Source organism: Danio rerio, chromosome 4, assembly GCF_049306965.1.
Source record: "Danio rerio strain Tuebingen ecotype United States chromosome 4, GRCz12tu, whole genome shotgun sequence".
Taxonomy (NCBI): Eukaryota; Metazoa; Chordata; class Actinopteri; order Cypriniformes; family Danionidae; genus Danio; species Danio rerio.
Window position 1 is genome coordinate 38192354 of NC_133179.1, and position 23399 is coordinate 38215752.

The 23399-nt window shown below is 37.5% G+C and overlaps 2 protein-coding genes across 2 annotated transcripts in view; both read right to left on the reverse strand.

The window, feature by feature from the left end:
* Window positions 1-22819, reverse strand: part of LOC137491248 (uncharacterized) — a 697259-nt gene extending 674440 nt beyond the window's left edge. The window contains exon 1 of the mRNA XM_073947911.1: window positions 22747-22819. The gene's annotated coding sequence lies outside the window, so the exon portion shown is untranslated. The remainder of the gene's footprint in view (window positions 1-22746) is intronic.
* On the reverse strand, window positions 160-22819 carry LOC137491078 (protein NLRC3-like). The gene is made up of 7 exons (XM_068220149.2): window positions 22743-22819; window positions 19615-19726; window positions 18731-18838; window positions 16898-17002; window positions 6163-6276; window positions 4184-4297; window positions 160-2179 (listed from the first exon to the last, which is right to left on the reverse strand). The coding sequence occupies exons 2-7, from the start codon at window positions 19656-19658 to the stop codon at window positions 175-177; spliced, it is 2490 nt and encodes an 829-aa protein (XP_068076250.1). The 5' UTR covers window positions 19659-19726; window positions 22743-22819; the 3' UTR covers window positions 160-174.
* Window positions 22820-23399: the final 580 nt, after the last annotated feature.

Here is a 23399-nt window from a genome sequence, read left to right on the forward strand (position 1 = left end):
ATAAGGAAACAGAACACTGCCGCCGCGTCCCCATGCAGTAATATGGTGTATCAGCGATCTCACACGATATGGCCAGCTAAAGATTTTCTGTTAAAGCAGGGCAGTGATTCACTAAACTGATCTGAGTCTTCAGTGCAGACTGATGTGTGTCTTCTGTGATCCATCAATGAATACTCACAGAGCTTTTCTGCAGTTTCTCACAGCTGGTATCAGTCTCCGTCTTCCCTCATCTGATGTTTTGAATTTATTAGAGTCTAACTCATCCAGCGGCTCCTCTGACATCTCAATCAAGTAGGAGATTGTTGAGCAGTGAGCAGGAGAGAGTTCCTCCTCTGAGTGTTTGTCTGATTTCACAAACTCCTGAATCTCTCTGGCCAGAGTCTGATCTTTCACCTCCAGCAGACAGAGGAACAGATTGATGGATCTTTCAGCTGAGAGAGGGTCATCTCTCTTGATCTTGTCTTTAATGTACTGTGTTATTCTCCTGATGTTCTCTGAGCTCTCTTCTGTGTGTGTCAGCAGATCCTGGAAGAGTCTCTGATTGGACTCCAGTGAGACGCCCAGCAGGAACCGCAGGAACAGATCCAGATGACCATTACTACTCATGACAGCTTTAACTACTGCTGAACTGAGCAGATCATACAGAGACTTCTTAGAGCTGGACTGGTGATATTGATCATATGAATATTGACATTTATAACCATCCATCCACTCATCTTCATCATCTGAATATTTTTCGTCATGAATCAACTCCAGTGGTTCTGTGTTCTCATACCTGTCCTGTAGATATTGATTATATCTATATGGATTATACTCCAGCGGTTCTCTGTTCTCTGTTAAATGGCAGTAAAACTTGAAGAAAGCAGCCAGAAACTCCTGAAAGCTGAGATGGATGAAGCTGTAGACTTTCCTCTGATGAATCACAGATTCCTCCTTGAAGATCTCAGTGCAGATCCCAGAATACACTGAGGCGTCAGTGACGTCTATGCAGCTCTCAATCAGGTCCTCCTCATAAAACATCACATTGCCCTTCATCAGCTGTCTGAAAGCCACTTCAGCAAGTTTGAGGATCACTCCTCTGTTGGACTGCAGATTCTTTGGATCTCTCTCTTCATACTTCGGCTTCCTCATGTTGATCTGAATCAGCAGGAAGTGGATGTACATCTCAGTCAGAGTTTGAGGGATTTCTGCACTCACATCATCTTCCAGGAGCTTCTGAAGCACAGTGGAGGAGATCCAGCAGAAGACGGGTATGTGGCACATGATCTGGAGGCTTCTTGCTCTTCTGATGTGGGAGATGATTCTGCTGGCTTGATGCTCGTCGTTGATTCTCTTCCTGAAATATTCCTCCTTCTGAGGCTCAGTGAATCCCTGAATTTCTGTCAGACGGTTGATGTATCTGGAGGGGATCTGATGGGCTGCTGCTGGTCTGGAGGTGATCCAGATGAGAGCAGAGGGAAGCAGATCTCCTTTCAGGAAGCTCCGCATCAACACAGCCACTGATGAAGATTCAGTCACAGCACAAACTTTCTCCTCATCTGAAAAGTTGAGTGTGATTCTGCTTTCATCCAGACCATCAAAGATGAACACAACTCTACACTGCTCATAAATCTTGGGCTCCAGATCTTCAAGTTCAGGATGAAAGTCCAGCAGAAGGCTGTGAAGACTGTACTGATGATCTCTGATCAAGTTCAGCTCTCGAAATGGAAGCACAAACATGAAATCTACATCCTGGTTGGCTTTTCCCTCGGCCCAGTCCAGAATGAACTTCTGCACAGAGACGGTTTTTCCGATTCCAGCGATGCCTTTAGTGAGAACAGTCTTGATCTGGGCTTTCTCCTTCTTGATCTTCTCCTCATGTCCAGCTCCAGCTGAGGCTTTAAAGATGTCATTGCAGTAGACTGGAGTGTGTTGTGAGGGTTTTGTTCTGGCTCTTTTCTCCATCTGTAAAACCTCATGTTCTTCATTCACTCCTTCACTCTCTCCTTCTATGATGTAGAGCTGTGTGTAGATGCTGTTCAGGAGGGTTTGAGTCTCTCCATGGTTGATTCCCTCAAATAATCTCTCATACTTGTTCTTCATGCTGGTTTTGTGCTGGTCTTTGACTCTCTGAAGTTCATCATGTTCTGGTTGGAGTGAATCCTGCTGCAGGTCTCCAGTCTGATCATCTCTATGCACACTGCAGGAACAACAACAACACAAAGAGTCAATGAGTGTGAGTGTAAAGATCCTCTAGTGAAGCCATGTGTGTTTTCTCTGAACCAGCTGAGACACAATACACAGATTTAATCAGATTTAACTAAACACCACACTCTGATCACATCAAACACCACACACTGATCACTTTAAACACCACACACTGATCACTTTAAACAGCACACACTGATCACTTTAAACACCGCACACTGATCACTGTAAACACCACACACTGATCACTGTAAACAGCACACACTGATCACTTTAAACACCACACACTGATCACTTTAAACAGCACACACTGATCACTTTAAACAGCACACACTGATCACTGTAAACAGCACACACTGATCACTTTAAACACCACACACTGATCACTTTAAACACCACACACTGATCATCACTTTAAACAGCACACACTGATCACTGTAAACACCACACACTGATCACTTTAAACACCACACACTGATCATCACTTTAAACAGCACACACTGATCACTGTAAACACCACACACTGATCACTTTAAACACCACACACTGATCATCACTTTAAACAGCACACACTGATCACTGTAAACACCACACACTGATCACTTTAAACACCACACACTGATAACTTTAAACACCACACACTGATCACTTTAAACACCACACACTGATAACTTTAAACACCACACACTAATTCCTTTAAACACCAAACACTGAGCACTTTAAAGTTAGTTATAATACTATTTTCTTTCATTTAGAAATTTTTATTATTATTATTTATTTGTTATTTGTATGCCAGTTTGAATGATTTTAACTCGACTGACTGGGCATAATCAGTGGTTATCAGCTGATAGATATGGGCCAGTAGGGGCCTTCTGCCCCTACTAGTAGGCTGTTATCATCCATCCACATGGTTAATCAGCTATAGATCACATACGGCTTTAAGTAACGATAATTATTAACATTATTTATAAAAGCCCCATTAATTGTGTTTTATTAACGTCTACCCCTCCCCCTACCCTAAACCCAACCATCACAGTAATGTAAAAACAGATCTGAGTCTACTCTATTAGTAAAGCTGATTAACCATGTGGATGGATGATAACAGCCCATTGAGCCTACAAGTAGGTGCAGAAGGTCCCTACTGAACCATAACTATCAGCCCATTCAATAGTGATTACATCAGAACCGGCATACAAATAACAAAAAATATAATAATAATAATAATATTTAAATAAAGGAAAATAGTATTAAATTGGGTGTTGCATTGTGCTGTCTGTAGTTCTGAAGGTTGTTGTGATCATATAGTTGTTAAATGTTTTGCATCTCCATCTCTGCTGTCTGAATCTTTCACTGCTTCACCATGACTGTGTTTGCTCTGCTTCTGTCCTCTGTCAGCGATTTACATCGATTTACATTTACTGCTTCTGTCCTCTGTCAGCGATTTACATCGATTTACATTTACTGCTTCTGTCCTCTGTCAGCGATTTACATCGATTTACATTTACTGCTTCTGTCCTCTGTCAGCGATTTACATCGATTTACATGATAATCTCCAGATCATACAAGTGTTTGCTCTCAGAGTTCAGTAACAGCGTTGTCATTTTGCTGCACATTATTAAAATAATAATAATCAGAGAATCTGAATACATTTTTATCTTAAATCAGTATCTCTTTTGACCATAATTATCAGGTAAAATGTGGTGTGTTTGTCTCACACAACTTGTTTATTAACAGTGTCTAAAACTCTTTCTTTTCCCACACTTTGCTGACTATTGTATAAGCCTGTAAACTCACTCTACTAACTCTAACAGTTAGACTATTGAGACTTTAGTCTCTTATTACAGCTTCAGTACTTCACTAATGATCAGATGCGAGTATGTGGACTTTCAGTTTTGAAGTATCCTGTAAATGTAATACTTGTAAATGTTTGATCTTCTAGAAACACAGGATCATATAAATGCTGCAGTGTAATCATGTGTGTGTAGAGATGATCTACCTGATAGCAAGTTGTGTGATTTTACTCCTAAATGTTATTGGTGGGTTCATAGACTCGTCATTCTTCATAGACACACAGCTGGGCTCTGCTTCTGCTCTCTTCCTCTTACGTGAGCTAAAACAGAGAAGATTAAAGTTGAGCGCTGCACACACTGCACAAACCTGATATTAATCATTCTTCATTTACAAAAACACTTAAATTAATTTCCTTTATATTTGAACAGAAACTGTCTGAATGTGGAAAATATCAGCAAACACAGATCAAGGCTCATTTCTAGTAGAGAAAACCCAACAGAAATGCAGCACTATTAGAGCAGATTAGAGCTGAAACTAATCATCAAATCACTGAATGAAGCCCACAGTGTAGGTGTGGGAGGAGCTTAATTATGCAGGCGTGTCAATCATCATCACATGACTATATAAGCAGCAGTATAAACTGCACTGTGTCAGCTGACTGTTATTCCCGCCTCCAGCAGCTCCCCTTATCCTTCTCCTCATCACTCAGTCTTCAGAAGGTCACTCATTGGGGGTTTGTCTGCAGAGTTCCAGTCCAAACTTTAAGGACAGCAAGACAAGTTAATTTACCATCATCTATCATGACTGAATGAGCAGCAGAACTCGAGAAATATCAATTCTAGAAACCAAATGTGTTGATCAGCAGCATCTATGAGGCCAACACAACATGATGATGACTGCGCTTCAGTGAAAACAGACTCAGATCAGAGGAATGGCTGATCAGTACAGCACAGAAACAGCAGGGGAAAGTGTGCAGGAAAAGCCCTTTATGGCAAGAGACCGGGAACACTTTAGTTTAGCTCACAATTCATACTATTTGTAAAAGAGGTTGGTGGACTGAGCCCAGAGCTGGACACGAGCTGTGCTCTCTCCTCATGCATACTGTGACATCACAAGCAGAATCCTATAGAGCTCGTACTTGATCATGCGCTGATCACGAGCACAGGCAACCAATCAAAACGCAGCATAGGACTGCGGTACATTGAGACTGTTAACTGGTTTCATTCTGATCAGATAGAGAGAAAGGTCACATGCTTTGCTTTCCGCCAAATTCCAGTCAGTTTTGTGAGCGTCAATGATAAAAAGTAAGTGTTTATGCATCATTTACATACCTGTTACCACTGTTTAATAGTTATAATATTGTATTAAGATTACTGATTTATCCGCGAGCTCGTACAGAATCGCGGACAGCCGCGGCTAGTATTTGCGATCTTTTATGTAAATATAATTGCTTTAAATGACAATACATACATCACCTAGTTGATCCATGCTTTTTGTTATATTTTTTGTTATAAGTTAAAAGCCTGTTAATGGTGAGAATTATTCTTTTTATATAAGTTTATCTGCCTTGCTTCATCTGCTTTGCTCATGCATGTCAGTTATAAAATGTATATTGTAGTTTAGTGTTGTGTATAAACATTTCTACTCGTTACTGTTATCCTTATTTTCTAAATTTACTTATTAATGTATATTTTCTTTCTTTTGTTTAGACCACACACACACACACACTCCCATGTAAAAGACTGTACCTATTCAAGTGTGATGGACATTAAAGAGCTTTAAATGGGGTTCAAGTCTTTGTGTCCTTACAGGCACTCCATGGCGACGGCCAAATTCACCTAAAAACCAGTTAACTCCAATACACTATTAACTATTATTATCTGTGTAATGTGAGCATATTAACTGCACATTAGTAGTCATACAGTATGATCTTATTGTGGATCCCTAACCCTACCCAAGACCTAAACCCACCTTCTACCTCACTAACTAGTAATAATTCGCTGATTGGTTTGGTTATACTATCAATTGTGGCCTGAAGTGTAAAGCGGAGATCTTCAAGCACTATCCTGCAAAGCTCAGATACAACATCTAACATCTGAAACCCAACAGATCCACAACACTAATTACTTGATTCATTTATTATAAAAATACTCATCAGTTGCAGATATTAAAGAGATGATCTACCTGACAGCAGGTCGTGTGTTTTCACTCTTAAAATATAGCGGTCGATCCATGGACCGGTCACTCTTCATAGACACACAACTGGGCTCTGCTTCTGCTCTCTTCCTTTTACATGAGCTAAAAACAGAGAAGATTAAAGTTCAGCGCTGCACACACTGGAGTCAACACAGCAGATTTATTCAACATTTCATCATTAAAACATTGTTTAAACAGCACTTCATGATACTTTTCATGATGATTGTACAAAATCTTGCTGGCGTTGTGTGTTAAATATTTTGACAGATTAAAAACACAACTAACAGAGAGTAAATATAATATCCCCAGACAGCACACATATGTTAGGCCGATGTCGGTCGAAGGTCAACACGTCGGCCCCTTTAAATCTAACATCTATATATGGTCAGCCAAACATACGCATGTTCATTCGGTCGCGTGTTCTATTGTTCCAGCTCATCAAACGTCGGCTCTGCATCAGTTAACGACCAGAGGGCGACGAAGCACTTCATAAGCACTTTATCTCTCATGCCCATGAAAGAATCCGGCAACATATTTGGTTTACAAGTAAGTTTTCGTGTGCATAATAAATTAGACAAACGCGACATACTTCATGTCTATTGCGTTAGTCAGTCTAGCTTTAAATTGCCTGCATTAATGCATTAAAACTGACCAAAATATCTACAACATATAATTTCAATTCATTATAATATAAAAAAGTTTTGTTTTCATTGTTATGTTTTTTTAATAATGAAAACATTTTTTCCTGCTGTAAACTGGTTTGCTTTTTTTATTGTGGCTTTTTCTAAAGCATTTTTTCCAGTGTAAGTTAAAAGCAAAGTCTGTTCTGCATTTTAGCTGTTAAATTAAAATAAATACCTTTTTACAGAGTGACATCTTTATTTTAAGTACAAGCATTTATATTTAGTGCTTATATATTTTTGACAGTGAATCTGAGGCACAAATAAAGTGTGACTTTGTTTTGTAACAGTTTATAACAATTTATAAGCTCATCTTAAAAATAATAGCGTATATAAAACCGCTAAATGCATTTTAAATTCAAGATTTAATTTAAAAGGTTATTATTTAAATTGTTTATGGAGTGATCATGTTTATTTATGTAATACTGCATGACTTCGATGTGCGTGCGAGCGCGTCTCATTCCAACACTGGAGCGGGAAGGTTGTTGCTATGGGAAACGAGGCAACGACATGACACGACGACACCACCTGAAAGAGACAACAACTTCTCTCACGCTGCTGTTTTGACTGTTTTTAGGCAAGTTTAGTCCCTAAAACAGGGCAAATACTACATAAAATTGTTCCTCACACTTTTATTATTGGTAATTGATGCATATTCTGTTAAATATTTATGTTATATAAGAGTGGTTAGTAGAAATGCTCCTATCAGCATTTTTGCGACCGATCACTGATTGCCAAAATTATGATCTGCAGATTGCCGATCACTGCCGATCACAGAATGGCAGGGGAATGGCCATTCAATTAGGGCTGTGACGGTCACCATGACAACTGTGTCACCGCGATAGACGGCTGCGAGGAAAAAAAGCTGCCTGTAATCAACTCTTATAAACACAAACGCCCAGCTAGTCAGTCAGATGTTGCAGAGGCATTTCCAGAAATGGCCTGGTGCAAAAAAGAAAGTGATGAATAGAAGACATTGATGAGAAATGGAGAAACATATTTGGTAAGTTAAGAACGCGCTGCTCCGCAGTGTGGAGAAACCTGCTTTCCGAGAAATGTGGGAGGCGGAACAGAAGCAAGAAACAGTATCTGTGCATTTGCGCTACAAGCACACCGTCTGAACGTGTATTGCTGGAAACATTATAATCCCAATTAGGTCTTCACTTAAACTGGACAAAGTCAACATGTTAGTTTTTCTGCCAAAGAATTTAAAATATAAATAGAAAACAAAAGATGGACAGAACCTACACTTGTTTTTTTAAACATCTAACTTGTATTGTCACTAGCAGGCTTATATTTTTGTACTTCTTATAATTATTGCTATTTATACTATTACGGATTAGTAAAGTGCCATTTAGGCTATTTGTTAAGTTCTTAAATATGTAACAATTAATTATTATTATACGGTTTCAAGCAGTTAAAGCTATTTGATATTTAACTACAATATTTATAAGCAGTTTTGTGTTGTTTTATTAATGAAAGTTCAAAAAAACATTTATACGAATGTTTTATTAATTAATATTTTATTAAGATATTCCTTAATTTTTACATAAAAGGTCAATTAACTTAGGTAGGCTACTTTATTTCTTGGTGGTACGGGAGGAAACTTTTTTTGCCCGTGAATATGTTCTCTCTACTTAAAAAAATTAATAGATAAATATCATTATAGATATAAATATCACAAAATCATTCTTCATAATGGGATTCACTTAATCAATAAACCTATTGCGCCGACAAGAACAAGCCCTAAAACAAAGTCTAGAGAGAGAAGAGTTAATAATATGCAATAAATATTAGTTAATATTAATGATCATAAACACGAACTGCGTTATGATAAACGCCTTCACAATGTCATGTCTACGATCTTTTCTGAAGAACAGATAATCCATGCTGTCTCCCCAGACAGGTTTTCATCTGCTTTATTTTTCTCTTCTCGCTACAAACAATAAAGTATAAGCGCCAGACCAGTGGTTTAAATGATATTTTACTCTCCTGATTTCTTTCCGTTTTATTTCAAAAACATAAATGTATCAAGTTTTGTATTGCATATATATTTTTAAAGATTATCATCCAGCCTACATGCAGTGCATATGAGAGGTTGATGCGGCAAATTTCCTTCACTCATGCACTATACACATTTCATTTATGACACTGTAAACTTGACTTCGCAGGCTGGTCATCTTTAGACTCAAAAGGCATTTTTAAGTGTCCTAACTTGAGACTGCTGCTGGGATGTTTCTTATTGTTAGTAGGGTTGGGCATCTAAGCTATAATGCCGATCCGATACGCATCTCGATACAAAGAATACGATCCGATATATTAGCGATACATTTGTGACATATTGCGATGCGACACGATACGATTCACACCCATATCACGATACGATGCGATAATTCAGCACTAACTAATTAGATCAAGTTTATGAGATTATGTGAAAGAGGATGCTGTGCCATTGAATGAGTTTGATTGATTATTTATTAACCAAGCAAAACCAAGACTTTTTTTACAAACTGGCTTTTCTCTCAGAGCCAGAGTGTCAGTTTACAGTAGAGGGCCATTTTAGAACATATAGCACATATTATTTAAGTATTTTCAAGATAAACAGAATGTATAAGTGCAATATATATTAAAATATATATATATTTGCACTCTTTCAACATAAAGGTTTAGCATTGCACAACAAGAATTGTGATTTAACTTTTCAACTATGAAAACAAGTTTTACAAAGATATATTTTGCCACTGATTATTCAAAACTTAAGGTGGTGAACTAGCAGTGTTATGCTGCTTTGAAACATCACTGTCACTGTAAACAACAGGCTAATAAAAATATAACAAACCAGCAATCTTCTTGCTGTGAGGTGGTCAAACTACCCACTGTGCCACCGTGACGCCCATTATTTTTATCATTATTATTATTAATATTATTATTATTGTAATTAAATAAAAATTAACAGAAGGAGGTGTTCAAAACCTTCGTTCTCCGTGACACTAGGCTGAATATCTTTGCAGATGAACAGGGCCGGCACGTCCATAGAGGCGACCTAGGCGGCCGCCTAGGGCGGAAGTATAGAGAGGGCGGCGTCCGCAACACCCCCCCTTACCACCCGCATCCTCAGTTATGTCCGCGACACCTCCATCAGCGCCCGCTTGTCCTCAGTTATATCCGCGCATAGGGTGGCAGAATAGAGGTCCGCGACACACGCGCGTCCTCAGTTATATCCGCGCATAGGGCGGCAGAACAGAGGTCCGCGACTCCGGCGCGTCCTCAGTTATATCCGCGCATAGGGCGGCAGAATAGAGGTCCACTGGAAGATGGAGCTTTCACAACAACACAGTGGCGCTGCTTCAAGTGAGATTTCAGATTAGTCGTACTGCCCGTGTATTTTACAGATGGGCGGCACACTTTTGCAAATTGCATCTGTCCTGTCATGTCGTCCATCCTTAAATCCATAATGTTGCCATACTTTAGATTTAAAACTCAGTGGGGAATAAAATGTTTGTTTTGCTTCTCGCGCTTTCTGAGGGCGCACCACTAGCTTCATCCGCACACCTGATACAGTTGTAGTGTAAGTGTACACATCCGCAAATCCGTTGCTAAGGCTTACTTTAAGTAGGTCGATTAAATTATGCGCCAAAAACAGGTTGACAACACTTGTTAATAAATAAAAAATACATTCTATATTAAAAATATAAGCTGTATCTTGGAAAAACCGATGCATCTCGCAAAAACCGATGCATCTCGATTTGCTTCCAAAATTTCATTCATCCTCTGCTGCTCTACCGATGCACTCGCATCGTGCACGCGCATGACCGCGTATCGATACATATCGGTTAATCTTCCCATCCCTAATTGTTAGCGATGTCAAAATGAAAGCAAACATTAAAAAGGGTTTTGCGTGTTATCAATTGTATTGTTTCGTTTTAATAATAATGAATATAATAAATTATAATATTGATTATAGTGTAGACTAGTGTGCAGTGTCCAACAAAACATTTTTTTTAGGTTACTCTAGACCTAATCCCTAACTGAAAAACAAATGTGAAAATGCAGTTGCGTCTCTGCTAAAACTAATTTAAAGACAAATTTCTTTTGCGTTTTTTTTCTCTTTAGAAATCAAGAGAGCTGTATTGAAAGAATTAGTTAAATAAAACGAATAAAATGAATGTCCAGTACTTTTCTGTGTGAGTTTAGTGCAGCTCCGCGTGCGCGTTTTAAAGGCTACTAGTACACCCTGACCTGACGCGGGGACCAAATCTCTGCACTATAGCTTTAATTTCACAATTTTCATAATTTCATTGCATTTTCATATGGTAAAACATCTAAATTTATGTTCTGAAAGTAGTATCAATGATGAGAGTGTTGGTAATTATAGGCAGAAAGAACTGTTACTTTTGAGTGAACTTCTGTCACAGATTATTTTAGTTTTTAGTATGATTGACATATAAGTACTAGTACATAAAATAGATACTACTATCTAATGATTAAGTCCTAGTGCCTAATGAATAAGTACTAGTATCTAATACTTGAGCACCAGTATCTATTAATTAGGTACTAGTATCTAATTAATAATTACCAGTAGTTAATGAATAACTAGCAGTACATAAAATATGTACTAGTCCCAGTTGGAATACATACTAGTCAAAACTGAACAGTTGATATCTCAATGACAGATCCCATAGAAATCAATTGAAAAAAAAATTTTACTATTAACAACAGAATTGTTACTAGTCACTAAAAAAATTAGTACTAGTATCTAATACATAAAAACTATAAATTTAATAAGTACTACTTAATGAAAAAGTACTAGTATCTAATAAATAAAACTATATATTTAATAAGTACTATACTTAATGAATAAGTACTAGTATCTAATACATAAAAACTATATATTTAATAAGCACTACTAAATGATTAAGTACTAGTATCCAATAAATAAAAACTATATATTAATAAGTACTATACTTAATGAATAAGTAGTAGTATCTAATAAATAAAACTATATATTTAATAAGCACTACTAAATGATTAAGTACTAGTATCTAATAAATAAATTAAAACTATATAAGTACTATCTAATGAATAAGTACTAGCAGTGTCGGAGCGCTAAATAGAAAGATAGTAATGTATTTAATTTATTTTATTTTGTATTATTTTTGGCCTGCTTTTTGCCAGCTGTTGTGCTGCCACCTATGGGGCATACTAGTCACTGCACTGTAGGAAAATCAATATCATGTGAACCTAATCAGCAAGAAGCATGGTAGTGGGTAGAGATACAGTTTTCAAACGCTCAGTTGGAGGACATTCAGTGGCGTAGCGGACGGGCCCACAGGGCACGCACCGCGGGGGGGCCCCGCGTGATTAGGGGGCCCCACGTCGTTGCGATTTTCAATAATTGAAAATTCAGGAACCGCAATAATCAAACTCTTAGGAACAACTGTGGTCGGAACCAAAGTTCACAGGTCTGTGTTCTCTGAACACCTCTCAAGCGGTGGACTACTTCATTCTGATTGCTAGCTGCCGAACCGCGTCATAGCCAATGAAGGCACGCCGCTGTTTCTCGCCGCCGGTTCTCGTTAAAAAATGAATGACTTCTGGCTACTTTGACGCTCTCGCGGCTTTCGGTTTGTGATCGCTCCATAGTTTGTGAAGAATTCCCCGCGTTGTCGATCCACCCCGCCTATTTTCCCCGCTCCTCAATTTGTGACATAGATATATACACTAGATATCGCATAGGGACCCTGAGCATGCGTCTATAGCGCCGCCACATTGGTACAGTGCTTCCAGGACAAATGTCATTGAACCGCACTAGTCAGGACAGTGTTATTAGGTGAAGATGCGGGACTTTAGCGCAGTCTACGAGTGTAGTAACGAGCAAACAAAGAAAACAAAGCACAAAGGCAGAACACTTCATAGGTCAGATTAAGTTTTTATGTGTTTTTGTATGTTCTGAACTTTGTGCTAAACAGGTAACATTATTAATGATAACAGTCACTTACTGCATTAATCATAAGGCAAAGTAGCTACAACTCGCACTAAATACTCGGCTTATGGTAGTTTTGTTGAATAAAATCAGCAAACAATGCAAAATAAATATGACAACGAGATGCTGCGCTGCCAGAAACGTGTATTAATGTCGGCTAGTGAAAGAGTCGTTCGGGGGATTCATTCACAAACGAATCGCTCCCTCCGTCAGTATGAGAAGTGAAAGCAAAAGAGGAGCTGTGTTTCAGGACACGGATTAGATCAAATTTAACAGCGAGGGTGAATAGTAAATTTCTGTACACGCAAACACAAGCTTTTTGTCAGGAATGCCCGTGCGATCACTGATCCATCAATGTAGAAAAGTGATGTAAAATTATAATTTTCATAAAAAAATTGCATACTAACATCCAGGAAAACTCCCGATCATAGATATATGTGTATATCTCTGTATAAGCACTCCCGCCCACCTTCGACTGGGGGCCCCGTAGGTGATCCCTGCAGGGGGGCCTCCGCATTTTGCGCTACGCCACTGAGGACATTGAGAAATTATTGTAAGTTGTTTGTTTTGGAACATGTTTTGGAAGCAAGAATAAAAATGGATCGAAATTCAAGCAAGTGTCCTGCGTCTAAAAACGTTACCCGCTGGGGATAGCGAAATCAGCGAGGAATTTGCTGTATCAAGTAGCCTATAATAAAATAGACTAGTGTGTAATGAGTAAGCACTATTATATTTTTAAAAAGCACTATTTATTAATAAGCACAAGTAATTAATGTAAAAAATTTCTAAAAAATAAGCACAAGTAACATGAAAATAGATACTAATACGAGTTATAGATTAAATTCAAAAACGGCTTGCCATACATGCACAGCAAGCTGGAGAGTGACACACACACACACACACACACACACACGGCAGGCCAGGGAAATGTTTCTCTTTGGATCCCCCGTGACTGAATGCCGCTAAAGTTCACCAACACCTCCGCAGAATGTGACCACGTGAAAGCCTGACAGTAGCACAATGTTGTGCTGTTAAGCTTAGCCGGGACATTGAACATGCGTCTGCACTCCATATATCACAGGTTGTTCATAGAGGCAAATGAATTCCATAATTCTGAACGTGAAGTCTTTCCACCTCATACTACATTATCTCTGCTGTATGGTTTACATTGTGCATCACTCACAGTTGGTTGGTTGAGGGATTCTCATACGCAGCATATTTAGTTGTGTTGTGCATTCTAAGATGCTTAATCATGTTAGTGCTGTTTAAATGTCGTTGCTTGCTCAAGGGGTTTTATTGCGACATACACTGCAAACAGCTAACTTCACGTCTTTATTGGACACTTTGATAAAGACGGGGGGACTCATGTTGTAACTGGTAAGCTCTGCTCTGCTGTTGTTTATCTGTGCACCGTATGAAAAAGTCGTGTGAGTAATTAACGACAAGTGATTGGCTTTTTTGATCAGCGCTTTTGGGGTTAGCTGATCAAGCTATTTTTAGCCAATATTGTGATCGGCGGCCGATCAATACATATATATATATATATATATATATATATATATATATATATATATATATATATATATATATATATATATATATATATATATATATATATATATATATATACAGAATTATTACCCCCCTTTTGATTTTTTTTACTCTTTTAAATATTTCCCAAATGATTTTTAACAGAGCAAGAAAATTTTCACTGTATGTCTGATAATATTTTTTTCGTCTAGAGAAAGTCTTATTTCTTTTGTTTCGGCTGCAATGAAGGCAGTTATTAATTTAAAAAAAAACATTTTTGGGACAAAATTATTAGCCCCTTTAAGCAATTTTCTTTTTCCAATAGTCAACAGAACAAACCATCATTATACAATAACTTGCCTAATTACCAGGGCCAATGGGAATCTGCGGACTTTTTCTGCTATTTCTGCAGGGAATTTTGGTAAAAATTTGTGGATTTCTGTGAAATTATTTTGGGAGTATCCAGCGGAGTATCATAACTAAAACCTTAATATATGAAATAAAAAGTGATAAATTACTGAATAAAAACTTAATAAATTCAGATTTACACATTTACTCAAGTAAATAAACAGAAATAATGATGGGCTAAAAATCTGCAGAAAGCTGCGTGGCGCAGATTCCGTGTGGGCCTACGAATTCTCCTAACCTGCCTAGTTAACCTAATTAACCCAGTTCAGCCTTTAAATGTCATTTTAAGCTGTATAGAAGTGTCTAAAAAATATCTAGTCAAATATTATATATGTATATAAATATTATAATATGTCATCATTCATTCATTTTCTTGTCGGCTTAGTCACTTTATTACTCTGGGGTCGCAACAGCAGAATGAACCGCCAACTTATCCAGCAAGTTTTTTACGCAGCGGATGCCCTTCCAGCCGCAACCTAACTCTGGGAAACATCCACACACACATTCACACAATTTAGCCCACCCAATTCACCTTTACCGCATGTCTTTGGACTGTGGGGGAAACCGGAGCACCCGGAGGAAAGCCACGAGAACATGCAAACTCCACACAGAAACACCAACTTAGCCAAGGCTCGAACCAGTGACCTTCTTGCTGTGAGGCGACAGCACTACCTACTGCGCCACTGCTTCGCCCTACTGTCATCATGGCAAAGATAAAATAAATCAGTTATTAGAAATGAGTAATTAAAACTATTATGATTAGAAATGTGCTGAAACAATCTTCCCTCTGTTAAACAGAAATAGGGAAAAAAATAAACAGGGGTCCTAATAATTCAGTGGGGCTAATAATTCTGACTTCAACTGTGTGTATATATATATATATATAAGTGATATCACACTCATAGCAGTGTGATATGGCTGTATATCAGCATTAGTGGAAGGCGTGCGTTAGTGTCCCATCAGTGCAGATTTACAGCCATATTGCACTGTTATGAGTGTGATATTGCGTTTATACAACAGGGTTGAGTTGAGGTCTCTGAATAACACTGTTGAGAACTGGGATAGGAAAGTAACCATACTGTGGTGTTAATAACTCTATCATGCACCAAGTTTTGTGTGGCTGCTGCGATTGGATACTGTACCAAAGTTAAAGACCTGGGGGTGTTACAGACTGTACCAAAAAAGGGAGTGGGGTGAAATTGCAGGAGTTTTCTGGTAGAAAAACAAACGGGAGGGCTGCGGGAGATTGGTCTGAAATACGGGAGACTCCTGGGAAAAATGGGAGTGTTGGCAGGTATGCTTACCAGTTTAATACTGATTTGATCAGCTTTAGTTAGAAATTAGGGTGTTTTAATATTGTAAGGCAGGGGTGTCCAAAGTCGGTCCTGGAGGACCGGTATCCTGCTGACTTTAGCTCCAACTTGCTTCAAAACACCTGCCTGGATGTTTCAAGTAGTACCTAGTACCTAGTAAGAGCTTGATTAGCTTGTTCAGGTGTGTTTGATTAGGGTTGAAGCTAAAATCTGCAGGACATCGGACCGCCAGGAACAAGTTTGGTGACCCCTGTTTTAAGGGCTTATTATGCAGTCACTGTCACCATCTTGTGAACAATTTCAACCGTCTTTGGTCAGCTCAGTATGCCAGGCTAATGGCCGCTGATGCACTGTCAGAAATTATAAATATTTTAAAATAGGCCCTATCCTTATAAATAAACTGCATTGTTGCAATCTAAACAACTACATTCTCCACTAAATAACAGCAGGAATATTTATCAAACTGTAGATGGTCCTCTGCTTATTAGTGTATGTGGGCGGAGTAATACAGAAGGGTGAAGCTGGACCAGTGCTGTTATTGCAAAATTTCACACGGCTATCAGCCAATCAGGTTCAAGAACCAAGCAGAACTGTTGTATATATATATATTACAATTTAATGAAAGATTCTCTGCATAAGAAACTAAATCTGCCACTAGGTGTCTGTAAATGAGTCGCCAAAGTCATTGATTCATTTGATTTACTCAAACAACTGATTTATTCAGGAATGGCTCTCTTTACTGAATTGTTGGTTCACATAAAATATTAAAAACGGTCCATATGTGAGCAATAATGTGAAACACAAAATACCTTTTGGCAGATGATGGTGTTTTCTCTCTGAAGTATGGTGGACGATCTTTAGACCGGTCACTCTTCAGAGACACAGAGCTGGACACACATGATCGTGATCTCACACTGAACACACAAACACACCAGAGGAATAGAAGCATCATAATCTGCTGCATTCATTCATAATTTCCTATGAGCTCAATTAGCTAAGGTTAAACCTTTATTCTTCACTTGTGTTGCCTCTTCCTATAGCAGCTGAATGTGTGTTAGATTACTTTAAGTGTTCACTGTAGTTAAAGAAGCATGACTTGTATCACTCTTAATGTTCATTATTTGCTCATAAATGTCCCTAATCATGCCGAATTTTACTTTTTGGATATCAAAAAAATTATTACTAAAAAAGTCTGTGTGTTCTTTTTATTTTGTCTACAGTTTAACAAATAAAAAAGTCTGTCATTTGTCATTGCAGTAATACACTGCTCACTAAAATAACATCCTAGGTCTGAAGGAATGAACTATTCTTATTAAATATTTTGTTATTTACATAGCTGAATGCGCTGAAAACAAAATCACATAGAAATTATCGATGTAAATCCAATTTATTAACCCATGGAGGTCTGGATTTGCAGTCACACTCAAAATTGAAGAGGAAAAACACACTACAGGCTGATCTAACTTTGATGCAGTGTCCTTGACACAAGTTAAAATGGGGCTCAGTAGAGTGCGTGGCCTCCACATGCCTACAATTTCTGGGCATCCTCCTGATTAGGTGGTGGATGATCTTCTGAGGGATCTCCTCCCAGACCTGGACTAAAGCATCTGCCAAATCCTGGACAGTCTGTGGTTCAATGTGGCTTTGGTGGATGGAACAAGATTTGATGTCCCAGATGTGCTCAATTGAATTCAGGGTCTCGGGTACAAGCGGGCCAGTCCATAGAATCAACACTTTAGTCTTGCAAGAACCGATAACACTCCAGCCACATGAAGTCTAGCGTTGTCTTGCTTTAGGAAGAGCCCGATATCACGGGTATATGGTCTTACAACTGGTCTGTGGATCTCATCTCAGTACCTAATGGTAGTCAGGCTACCTCTGGCGAACACTGCATCTGCATCAGAAATGCCCCCCCACATCACACCAGTCATGCTGGAGGATGTTGCAGGCAGCAGAACGTTATTGATGGTAGGATCGATATGATTCTTGCCACAGTTCACATTGAAGCATCATCCAGGATGAGCTGCACTAACTGAAACACTTGTGTATTGCAAGAAGGTTATTTCTTATGAACTAGAAATTAATGTTCACGTTTTTTTATGTCTAAAAATAACAATAAAGTTAGCTTGTACTTTATTTTATTTTTCTTTATAGTTTAATAAAGCAACAATTGAAGTGCCATTTGTCATTATATTAATATTAGTCTATATTAAAAAGGTCTTAAATAGGTCTATGAATAGTTGTAAACCTGGTTAATGGGGGTTTTGGTGTAAGATCAGTTTCATTAGGCTATGCATTAACATAAAAATTAATTACCTTACAAACTGTCAAAGGCAGGGGTGGGCAAACTTGATACTGGAGGGCCAGTGTCCTGCATAGTTTAGCTCCAACCCTATTCAAACAGACCTCCCTATAGAGATTAAGTGATCTTGAAGACACTGATTAGTTTGTTTAGGTGTGTTTGACTAGTGCTGGAACAAAACTCTGCAGGGACACTGGCCCTCGACAATAAAGTTTGCCCATCCCTGGTCTAAGGGGTGATAATAATAGTTTTATAAGTTTGTGGTACTTTATTTATTGTTAAAAAATGTGATTTTAGAAGATTGACAGACACGTGATTAAAAAAAAAAAATCATTCATACCTTTTGACAGATGATGAAGTTTTCTTTCTGAAGTTTGTTAGAGGATTTTCTTTAGACCGGTCACTCTTCAGAGACACAGAGCTGGACACACATGATCCAGATCTCACACTGAACACACAAACACACCAGAGGAATAAACTGCAGGACAAACTTTAAGAGTTGAATGAGTTTGTGTAGTTTAATTCAGCACAAACTAATTGCTGGCTGAAAGTCTGTCTGATCAGGTCTGCTACACAGATATCATGAGTAAACAGACACATCACTAGACCCACACGGAATCTGTGCACGCAGAATTCTGCTGATTTTTAGCCCATTATTAATTATGTTTATTTACTTGAGTAAATGTGTGTAAATCTGTATTATTCAGTTTTTTTTATTAAATAAAGTAATATTATTGAGTACTATGAAAATGATCATCTGATTTATGCACAATGCAGTTTGAACAGTCATATTTTCAGTCTTTTAGTTGAGATATTATATGAGAGACTTGCTTTTTTTACCAAATAAAGTGAATCTTATTGGATTTGCATTTTAAACATTAAATAAAAGTTTAAAAGGTATTATTTTTTTATTTCACATATTACAGTTTTAGTTATGATACTCCCAAAATCATTGCACAGAAATCCACAGAATTTTTACCAAAATTCTCCACAAAAATAGCAAAAAAACGCCCGCAGATTCCGTCTGGCCCTGCACATGACACACATTGAGCTCTGGTAAAGCTGTCTGTAATCTAGAATGATCTAAACACATTTGCTGAAGCTGTAAACTGAAGCTTTGTCCATCATTTGATCGGGCAATAGCACCACAAATAAGTGCATTGTTGTTGGTCTTTGTTCTTCAGAGAAAGTGTAGAAATAATGGTGTAAAAACAGAGTCAATACCTGTGTTTCTCTGAGAGAGAGTCCTTTACTCGCTCCTCTGCCATACTGCAGCTAAAACACCAATGCAGACATTAGCAGAGCTTTCAGGAAACAATCAGCCGCTGACCATCACCTGGAGATGACAATATACTGAGATGAAGAACAGCACACTTTATAGCAATCAATGCTCACTTCACTAACAACACCTTACTGAAACAGACCACATGATGAGAGATAGCACAAACTGACTTTCAGCCATATATATATATATATATATATATATATATATATATATATATATATATATATATATATATATATATATATATATATATATATATATAATGATTAAGATTAACATTAATGCAGTTGGTTTCACCCCTGATCTGAACTGAGGTAAAGCTGGTTTTATATTCACACATTCAGACTTTCTCCTTGATTAAGAAGTATTCTTTGCTAAATTGTGAAATCGTATAAGCATTAAGTTTAGTCAAATAAATGGTGCTAAGGTTGTTTTGAAATCATATTCACATCTGATTTTATACCAAATTTTCAAAGTATCATGGTAAACACTATAGGGAGCGTGTCACAAGTTGTCATTGAACGAATGTGCGAATATAAAACCAACTTTACCTCAGTCTCATCTGACACCTCAGATATTTCAGATTTGATCATTTGATACATATTTGTCTGTCATGATAACTTCTGCTTTAGACAGCTATTAACTTATTATTTTATTTATTTATTTACTAAGTTAATAGTTAGTTAGAACTAAAACGTTACCAGCAGGCCCGGCCCCAACCAATTTGGCGCCCTAGGCAAGATTTCAGGTGGCACCCCTTCACATCGCAGTAAATTCCACTGCTAGTGTACATACAGTCATAAGAAAATAAATAGCTTTTTGATCGACTACTGCATGCTGAGAAAACATCAGATACATATGCCAATGCAATTAACATTATTGCTGAACAGATCTAATATTTACACATTTGCTTGAGGAAGAAATGATGGGGACAGTTAATGCAGTTTAAGGATCATCCGCATTCTTCCGGTGTTACGATTTAACTGGTGACCGTGTTAACTGGTGTCCCTTTCCAGATGTAAGCTATTCACGTTTGCAGATTGGCAGATTCGTCACTTTTTCACAGCAACAAAACATACCAAATAAAGATTCTTATTACTTGGTGTCAGTGTCATTGTGTGCATTATTGATTTTAATATCTGTGTAGCAGAACAGTATATAACCAAAGTAAATAAAAAAAATGTTTAGAATTTACATGTCTTTAACAGGATTCGAACCCGTGTAGTGAAAAGGTTTAGCACACGTATCAATCAACTTTTCTAACTGAGCTACTCGGAACTTCAAACGAAGCGGTCTGTTTTAATATGTTTGTCAATTAAAACATGCCTTGCTGTGGTTGTGGACCCGTGTTAACATGTTTCCATCGATGTTTATATGTTTACATGTTGTTTAGTTACATGTACTCGCGTTAACGTGTTTCTACAAACTCTCCCGCTGATAGAATAGCTCTCTCTGACTAAACGATGCTTCATCAGTTGCTCAAACCATGTTTTTTCTTAGTTCTAGACTCATGTCTACCTGTGCCTTTGGAGTCATGTTAACTCGTGACCCATGCTCATACATGTAACGTAAATAAAGATTTTATCAAAAAAATGAATACAATGACGATATTATTATGCAACATATTATGTCTAATATATATAATATATATTTCATATATAATATTATGCAACAGAATATTAGAATATTATGCAATCAGAATATAATAGTCCCATTGACTCGTGTTAGTCTGTGTCTACAAAGTTAAACGAGCTGATATTTTCTCAGAATAGCTCTAAATGACTACGATGTTCCGCTAAATAAGCATATAAATCGCAGTCCCCCCCATTTTATTTTAAAGAGAATTAAAAAAATCAGGCTACATAAACAAAACTCGTATGTGGATTCGAACCTACTAACAAAAGAGACGCATTTGAAAGGAACATACGTGCTAACTAATTGAGCTATCAAGCAATTAGTAATTTTTATCGTATGTAACCAAATCATGTTCATAAGTACCTTGATACAGATGTGACCAAGATCATACATTGAAATGTTGCGATTTTCCATTAATATTCTGTTGCATAATATTATATATGAAATATATATATTAGGCATAATATGTTGCATAATAATATCGTCATTGTATTCATTTTTTTGATAAAATCTTTATTTACGTTACATGTATGAGCATGGGTCACGAGTTAACACGGCTCCAAAGGCACAGGTAGACATGAGTCTAGAACTAAGAAAAAACATGGTTTGAGCAACTGATGAAGCATCGTTTAGTCAGAGAGAGCTATTCTATCAGCGGTAGAGTTTGTAGAAACACGTTAACGCGAGTACATGTAACTAAACAACATGTAAACATGTTAACATCGATGGAAACATGTTAACACAGGTCCACAACCACAGCAAGGCATGTTTTAATTGACAAATATATTAAAACAGACCGCTTCATTTGAAGTTCTGAGTAGCTCAGTTAGATAAGTTGATTGATACGTGTGCTAAACCTTTTCACTACACGGGTTCGAATCCTGTTAAAGACATTTAAATTCTGATTTTTTTTAATTTTTTTATTTACTTTGGTTATATACTGTTCTGCTACACAGATATTAAAATCAATAATGCACACAATGACACTGACACCAAGTAATAAGAATCTTTATTTGGTATGGACATGTTTTGTTGCTGTGAAAAAGTGACGAATCTGCCAATATGCAAACGTGAATAGCTTACATCTGGAAAGGGACACCAGTTAACACGGTCACCAGTTAAACCGTAACACCGGTTAACGGAAGCTCTGCTTTTACTTTCGATTTCCTGACTCTGTTTAAAGTTTATTTTGTGCTGAATGATGTGAAATTTTCGAGTCAACCTGATATAGAAGTGCACAAACACTTTTAAGATATAAAATTAACCCATTATATTGTTCAAATGACCCTGTTTGGACGTGTTTAATCGGTGTTTGAGGCTTTGAGCTTCAGGAGCAGTCAGTGCTATAAATCACGCTTATAAACACGCTTATACACACATAACCCCTTCATCATCTCCACAAATCAGCGTAATGTAGAAGTGTTAAACTCACATGCAGAAGTACAGACGCTCTTGTACAGCAGGAACACGATGTGAGCTCTTTGGCGCTTTCGGTTTGTCAACTTCTTCAGTATTTTGGCGGTTAATGTGCTTCACCGCCTCCTGCTGGACTGGCTGATTCTAACATGGAGAGAGACACGGGGAAAATCTCACCATAAATTCAAGGGAAATAAATCGCTGATTAAATAAGGAAATCCGGTTAAAATTGTAAATTCTTTCTAACAGACCAGATTCTTTGAGACATTAATTATTGTAGCCTCCATATGTTGACTCTAGTATATTTTCCAGAGTAAATGTAAGATTATATCTAATAAATACTTCTCTTTATATTTCTCTTTTGTATTGATGATCTTGACATTCTGCTATTAGATGCTGCACATGTTTCACACTGATTACAATGTGAGTATAAATCATGTGTGTGCTTCAATATAAACACAGTGTCTTGTTTAGTCCTGTATGTGCTATTCTGAAGCGGTTATGATCATTTCCTCACTCCGATTATTCCTTATTTCTCTTCCTTCACAGATTCACCATTGGATTGTATACAGATGTCTTCCTGAGTCATTTATATCCCAGTGTTCCTGCCTCATACTCTCTGTCTGTATCTTTATTATAGTTTTGACTTCAGCTTCACTTAATTTACCCTGAT

Coding starts and splice junctions, on each gene's coding strand:
- LOC137491078 (XM_068220149.2), bottom strand. CDS start 19,658: ATGGCAGAGGAGCGAGTAAAGGACTCTCTCTCAGAGAAACACAG. Junction 18,839..19,614: donor TCTCTCTCAGAGAAACACAG/GTATTGACTCTG, acceptor TTGTGTGTTCAG/TGTGAGATCTGGATCATGTG. Junction 17,003..18,730: donor ACTTCATCATCTGTCAAAAG/GTATGAATGATT, acceptor TTGTGTGTTCAG/TGTGAGATCACGATCATGTG.